Below are 7,591 nucleotides of genomic sequence, written 5' to 3'. Positions count from 1 at the left end.
GATGCATCAGACGAGAGCTGCTGGCATTTTATGAACGAGGTGAAGTACCAACGATTTCGGCTTTATTAAAGAAAGTCCAGGAGCCTCCTATCAGTTTCAAGGGGTGTCTAATTTCATTATTTAGAATAATAAGACAACTGGGATTTCAGTATAAGGTGCAAAGTGGAAGGAAAATTTTGATGGAAAGGAAGGACTTTGTGGCAGCCAGAAAAGAATACCTTCGAGAAATGAACAACAACAGAGCAAGTTCCCATCCCCGTCCGGTGGTCTTTTTGGATGAAACATGGATCAACCAAAACATCTGTGTTGAGCGTTGTTGGACTGATCCAGACGGAACAGCTGGCCCTAAATTTAAGACGGGGAGAGGTGCCAGATTCATCATAGTTCATGCTGGTGGTCACCAAGGCTTCATACCTGGAGCTCTTTTGATGTTCCGGTTCAAGAATGGATCAAAGGGGGACTACCATGATGCTATGGACCATGAACGGTTCAAGATCTGGTTCCAAGAACAATTACTTCCCAACATCAATGATGGATCACTAATAGTTTTAGATAATGCACCATACCACTCAAAAATCACCTATAAAGTGCCAACAGCCAGCAGCAGAAAAGATGAACTACTACAGTGGTTAGCTTCAAACAAGATCTCCCATGATCAGTTACTTCAGATCTGTACAGTTACTTCAGATCTGTAAAAAAACACAAGTCAAAGCAAGAATACGAAATTGATCAGATAGCAGTTAGTCATGGACATAGTGTACTCAGGCTACCCCCCTACCACTGCATGCTGAACCCCATTGAACTAATTTGGGCACAGGTGAAAACTGAAGTGAAGCAGAAAAACTCTAATGGTAACCAGTGCCTGAAGAGAATTGAGCAAATAGCCTACGAGGCAATCAACAACAGAACATCTGAACATTGGCGGAAATGCATCGACCACACACTAAAAATTGAGGCTGAATTCAGGGCCAAGGACATTGCACAAGATCATTATGATGAAAATTTTGTAATTAATGTGGCATCTGACGAAAGTAGTGTGGACGATTCAAGTGAAGAGGAAAGTGATATGGAGACCTAAATATAGAACCTTACCTTAGATATGCTTAGCTTTTCTTAATTATGATTTGTGTGAGCACACACACACACACACACACACACACACACACACACACACACACAATCTCACTGGGGTCAATACATGTTGTTCTTAATAAACACACATTTTCAATACCTTCATAGGTAACAGTAGCTTTACACAGCTACATTATTTTGTTTGTATTCATAGTCAGATTCAGTAAATTTTTCTCTTACAGTAATACGTTTGGTGTTTATTTTCCTGAGCCATTTCATAAGAGAGAGAGAGAGAGAGAGAGAGAGAGAGAGAGAGAGAGAGACCCGGAAAGTAATGGATTACATTATTGCAGAATGAACCGAGTATTTGTTAACGACGGAATAAAGGAAAGATAAAAGAAAATAATAACTTGTACCAAGCCGCTACAATTAAACCGCGTCAAGTGTGAACGAAATTAATCATAGTGAAATTACAATATAAACAAATAAATCAATTGTCATTAGGCCTGCTTCTGTCCTTAACTGTTGTCCGTATGCGTCCAGTAACGCCTTAGTTTTGTTACCAGTGTCGTTCAGGTTTATCTCTAATAAATTAAAAAGGACATATGTATCACTAAAGCAATCACTGCAGCCGTATAATTCTGTATTTACAAATAAATGAGGAGGTTGGTAAGAATACAAATTCAATTCGGCGCACGTTCAAATACGATGGAGATTGACCAATCACCGCCCGAGGACACGGCGCAGTGTTACCAATTCCGCCTGTCCTCATCTGGCAAAATCAGTGGGTCAGACATCGTGGAACCGAGTATAGGCTTAAGAACTGTCCCTGTGGTTATACTGGGTTGTGTTATATGTAAATCTGTGTTAATATACTACCTATATTGGTGATATATTGCTTGTAATATGGTGAGGGAAACAGCCCAGATGTGAGACAAAGATGCTGAACTAGATGGACAGTGATTGAGATTAATATCAGTGTAAAGCATTGTGTAACTCGGACTCTGATCATAGAACGCTGTGTGTGTAATAGTTCTTTATTAACATACTAGTGTATCTGTCTACCCGTGGTGTTTGTGTTTTCCCTTCCTTGCTAGTGCTGACCCGGTCAAGAATTAAGGACCCAGGGGCCGGATGCTCAAAACTGGTCATATCTCAGTCCCGCCGTCGGTGGTCGCTCCTCTAGTCCCGTCTTAAGTTATTCCCGCCTTATGACTGACCACCTCCACCAATGTTCAAACGAGAAGCTGTCAGTCGTAGGGCGGGTATAAGTGTTAGTCCCATCAAACGGCAGAGGGCAGGCAGTTCGCCAGCTGATCTGATAGCAACCAATGAGAATCAATGTAACAAAAAAGGCAGCCAATGAGAATCAAGGAGGTTGTTTTTAAACACAACACATACACGCCTGTAACAACAAAAATCACCGCCACAGATACTCGCCACACGCCTCTCTCCCTGCTAATACCAGCCTACTTCACATAATGGAAGGCGAACCCAAAACCAAGAGACCTCGGCTATGGCCACAAGTGTTGCTGAAAAGCAAGATATTATACTGGGAAAATTTTCTTTTGATAGTGCCTCTACGGGAGTCAGGATGAAGGCGGCAGCTTGGCAGTACATTACTGATGCTGTCAATGCAGTCAGTAGAATTCAGCGTGATGTTTTGGATGTAAAAACAAAGTTCAAGCATTTCAAGTCAGAAGTTAAGCAGAAAAGGGCAAAGGACTTGCAGTATCAGAAAGGAACAGGTATGTTGACACATGATCACAGGAGGAAATACCTTGAAAAGCATAGGAAAATCACAGTACATTTTTACAACACATACTTGCAAAGGTAGTGTTTTTTAGAGGAGGGGAGGAGGGCTCTTGTTATCGTGTGGCAAATTTAAAGAGTAGGGATCGACACAGTTCATTTTTTAAAATTATGTTGACATTCTCTGGCCAAATTTGGTGTTTGGAACTGAATTTTTTTGTTTATTTTGACATTTTCTTGGTAATTTTTGGTGTCTTGGTTTGATTCGGATGTTGGTCCAGATGGCCTTTTATCTGGATACGAAAGGGAAAATCCCGAACCTGGCCCAAAATATCCGGGTTTGGGGGTGTCTAGGTCTTGGCCGTCACAATATGGGAGTAGACATTAAGATCAGGATGTACCTATTGAGCTGTTTAAAATTCACCGCTACAATGCAGATCCACTTGTAAACGTTTACCAACTAACCTAACTGAACCTGACAACATAAATCCTAAACTAACTTGTTACACCTAACCTAACATACTGTTAGTGTAAAACCTACCCTTGTTTAAGGAAACCTACCAAATGTTATCTAAACCCTAACCTAACATAACCTAAAGCCCCAAGATCTATTTTAACCTGCTGCATGCCTATTTTTAGCTCTATGGGTCACCCCAGTGCCAGGCATTTCTCGATTTTTTTTTTTTTTTTTTTTTTTTGATAAAATGATAGATTTCGATGTGGAAACAAAGAATTTCGCCGTTAAAATGCTGATCGAGGGACGGAAATGGGTTTTATTAAGTCTGGCACACTCGTCTACAGGTATAGCCACTATCATGCTTCATGCTTACCACGTACGTGAAAGCCGTTTTCTATGTAAGGTATACTCAGGTATTTATGCTGGGAAGTTATAGCAATGTTCAGTACACTTTTCTGATTACTTATTACTTCAGCATCCATCACAATTTGAGTGTCTTTCTCACTGTGAATGAATTATCTTACACTTACATGAAGATAGGTACATCCTGACTTCATAATGTACAGTCCTGGCACTAAGAAGGTTTTTACAACTTGACTTCTCTATATAGTCCTCACACTTACAAGAAAATATTTACAACACACACTTACATGAAAATATTTACAAAATCCTCCAATATGATAAATAAGGATATTCTTATTCGAGTTAATAAGAGAGCTAAGAAGACATATTGTGCAATGGATCCAATGCCTATATCTGAAGTGGTGGAGGCTGAAAATATTTCAGTCTTTATAGATATTATGGTGATAATTGTGAACATAAGTATTTCTACATGTAAGTTTCCTGTATCTGAGAAGACAGCCATTGTTAAACCATTGTTGAAGGGTGCACTTGATTACCAAAGCTTGAGTTCTTATAGACCAGTTTCAAATTTGTCATATGTATCTAAAGTAATGGAATATGTGATTCTAGATCAGTTACTTGATCACCTACAAAGTGTAAATGCTTTGCCAGATAGTCAGCCAGCTTACAGGCAATTATATTCCATGGAGACAGCAGTGTGTTCTGTAGTCAGTGATCTACTGGAAATAATTTATAACAGTAAATGTGCGACTTTGGTTCTGCTTGATCTGAGTGCTGCTTCTGACACTGTTGTTCATGAGCTGCTTTTAGATGACCTAAGATCTATTGGGGTCATGGATGGAGCATTGAGGTATCTAGAAAACTACTTGTTGGATTGGAAATATTGTGTACAAATTGGTAATTCATTTTCTTCATATGAAACGTTGAGTAGAGGTGTCCCCCAGGGGAGTGTGCTGGGTCCAGTTCTGTTTTGTATTTACACAATTGGTTTATCTACACTGTTGGAAAGACATGGACTGAAATTTAAGTTATTTGCTGATGATACTCATTTTTACTTTTCCATTTATGAAATAGATGACACTGTTGTGAAATTAAATATTATTCTTTTGAGTGTCCGAGAATGGATGGATTTTAAGCAGCTCAAGTTAAATGAAAGTAAGACTGAATACATGATAGTAGGCAGCAGGGACAGAATAAGAAATTTGAGCAATATTAATATGAATATAAATGGTAATCCAGTTGATGTTGCTGATAGAGTTCGTGATCTGGGTGTCTTACTAGATTGTAACTTGTCCCTGAATGCTCAGGTAAATAATGTTGTTAGGATCTCTGGCCTTTGGTTAAGAAATACATAGATGAGAGTTCTGTGAAGAAACTTGTGATTAATTTTGTAATTAACAGAGTGGATTATTGTAACTCAATTTACTGCAATCTGCCAAAGATACAGCTAAAAAAATTGCAGAATATGTTGAACAGGGCTGCAAGATTGATTAAAGGTGTTTCTCCTCGTGATAGAATTATTCCGGTGTTGATTGAGCTTCACTGGCTGCCTATCAAGGCTAGAATTTAATTTAAAGTGTGTGTTTTGACCCATCAAGTACTCCATACTGGTTGCCCATCATATTTGAGAGACCTGTTGCATGTGGTTCAACCATCTGAAGATGGCATCAACACTCGTCGAGCTAGTGTTGGACTGACGCTGTTGGAGCCTAGACTTTATAACAGTCTTCCACTTGATATAAGGCTGATTGAGGGAACAAAGAGTTTTAAAAACAAGTTAAAGACATTCTTGTTCTCAGAATGTTACACGACCTGGAGGATTCAACAGTCAGGGAAGGATACGCACTGTGATTTTTTTATTGGATTTGATCTTAAATCATACGTGAAGGTCCTGCAGCGTGCCTTTGGTGGAGTGGGACCAGATAAATAACAACAACAACTTCGACTTCAACTATGTCCAGCACTGGGTGAGGCACACAGGCAGAGAGCATGAGGGGGGGAGTGAGTGAGTGTATGGCCTTGACAGCCTGGGGGATGGTAGAGGAGCAGTTACCTTACATGCCTGCCAATTTTTACCCACAAATCTTGAAAAGTGCAGTAACAGTGAAGTTTTTTATTTTAGACCGTTTCAAAACGGCACTGGCACTGAGTGCGCAATTACATCAGACCGTTTTAAAACGGCACTGGCACAGGCCGGGTTAATTCAGGATTTAACAAATAAACAATTTTTTTTTTTCTTAAATCTTCAATGAGCTTGGCCTTTATAGACCAGATAGCCCTGCTAGGGTTATGAGAACACCAGCCCTCTCAGCTGAGTAGGAACCGGGGTGTGTACGAACCCGCGACCTCAAGATCACGGGCTATGCCAGCTACTGATGTGCCACCCAGCTCTCCAAAAAAAATGGTGATAAAATGGGTTTTTGGTTCTGAAATGCAATGGGGACGAATTATGTAACATTGGTAGTTTACTGCAGCCAGTGGGATATTAGTCACAGCTTGAAAGTTTCATAATAATTGATAATTAAGCTTTTCCTTTCTTCTCAGGTGGTGGACCTTCCCAGAAAATTGAATATACTGCAGCAGAAGAGGCAGTCCTGAATCTCATACCAGACAATGCCGTCGCAGGTCTTCCTGGTATACCGCATCCAGATGAAGTTGCATTAGCAGAGGGTAAGAAATTTAAATATACCTCCTTATATACCGGGAATATCACCCAACAAAATAATTTACGACAAATTCATATTTTCAGTGTGGTTTTAACATATATAAAATGTTGACAACAGTGTGGTTGGTTTTGTATTTTTTCAGTCTTTTGTAAGTATTCTTCTCCTGACAAGGTTCAGCTACTATAGCCAATTCTGTATGGTAATTACAACTGATCCTTTAGGTGTGGCTCGTGTGGCACCTGCAGGACCATCTGTATGTGAGCAGCACCGTGCTCCAGCAGGGCAGCATTTGCATGTCCAGTTGGAAGAAGGAAACCCTGTGGCAGTGTACCATGATGTGTCCCAATCTACAGTTGGGGACTCTCCAACATTTGAAGAGGACTGGCAGCAGGTGCATCCAGGGGACATGGAAGCTGCTCAAGATATGGCAGTGGCCTTGGATGACCATTCATATACTCTTATGTCAAGGCATGAGCATGCACCTTCAACTTCACACGCACAACCACCTCAGGCCACAGCACAAAGCCACCAACTCTCAAGCCCCTCATCCACTTTTACTGCAAGCCACCCTTCCACTTGCACTCCGAGCCACCCAGCCAGCTCCACTTCCTCTCGCCCAGCCAGCCACACTTCCTCTTGCCGAGCCAGCCACACTTCCTCTCGCCGAGCCAGCCACAATCCCACCCGCCCAGCCAGCCACACTCCCACCTCCTCATCGAGCCGTCACTCACAGAAGGACACTGATTTTCTAGTGCAAATGTTTAACGTTCAAAGTGAGATTCGTGATTTACTGAACGATATAAACATCACAGTAGACAATGGCCTTACACAAATAGCTGCAGCTATAAGGTATGCAGCAGACAGATGCCAACTATGATGTGCTTCATCAGTTGTGCTTTTTTTTTCTCCTGCATACCTGAAATTGTTTTATTAATTTCCATGTACACTCAACCCTCAGCTATCACTCCCAATTGGTCCCGCTATGGCTGCGCTATAGCCGAAACCGTGATAGCCAAATTGAAGAACTTATGGTAATAATTCTAGTTGGTGCCATGACCTCAATATTTACCCCGAAGATACCTTTTTTGTACCACATATTAATATATAATAGTCTAAAAATAAGCATGTTTTATGATGTGATCACGATTCTTATAAATACCCCTCACAGTTGATTCATTGATGTTATGTTTCTTCCCCACTTTTTGCTTGGTCTCACCATTCTCTGTAAGTTTCACATTTCCAGTTAATCTGCATAACTTAGGTTCTTCCTCTTCTTTACTTC

General features: G+C 40.7%; 1 protein-coding gene across 1 annotated transcript; it reads left to right on the top strand.

The window, feature by feature from the left end:
• The first annotated feature begins 227 nt into the window (after positions 1 to 227).
• On the top strand, positions 228 to 695 carry LOC145411219 (uncharacterized). Its single transcript, XM_080281283.1, has one exon. It carries the CDS (start codon positions 228 to 230, stop codon positions 693 to 695), a length of 468 nt encoding a protein of 155 aa, XP_080137409.1.
• The last annotated feature ends 6,896 nt before the right edge of the window (positions 696 to 7,591 follow it).

The sequence above is a fragment of the Coenobita brevimanus genome, chromosome 88 (assembly GCF_032717465.1).
Source record: "Coenobita brevimanus isolate Jiangsu-jjx chromosome 88, ASM3271746v2, whole genome shotgun sequence".
Lineage (NCBI taxonomy): Eukaryota > Metazoa > Arthropoda > Malacostraca > Decapoda > Coenobitidae > Coenobita > Coenobita brevimanus.
This window is presented reverse-complemented; position numbering and strand designations above follow the sequence as displayed.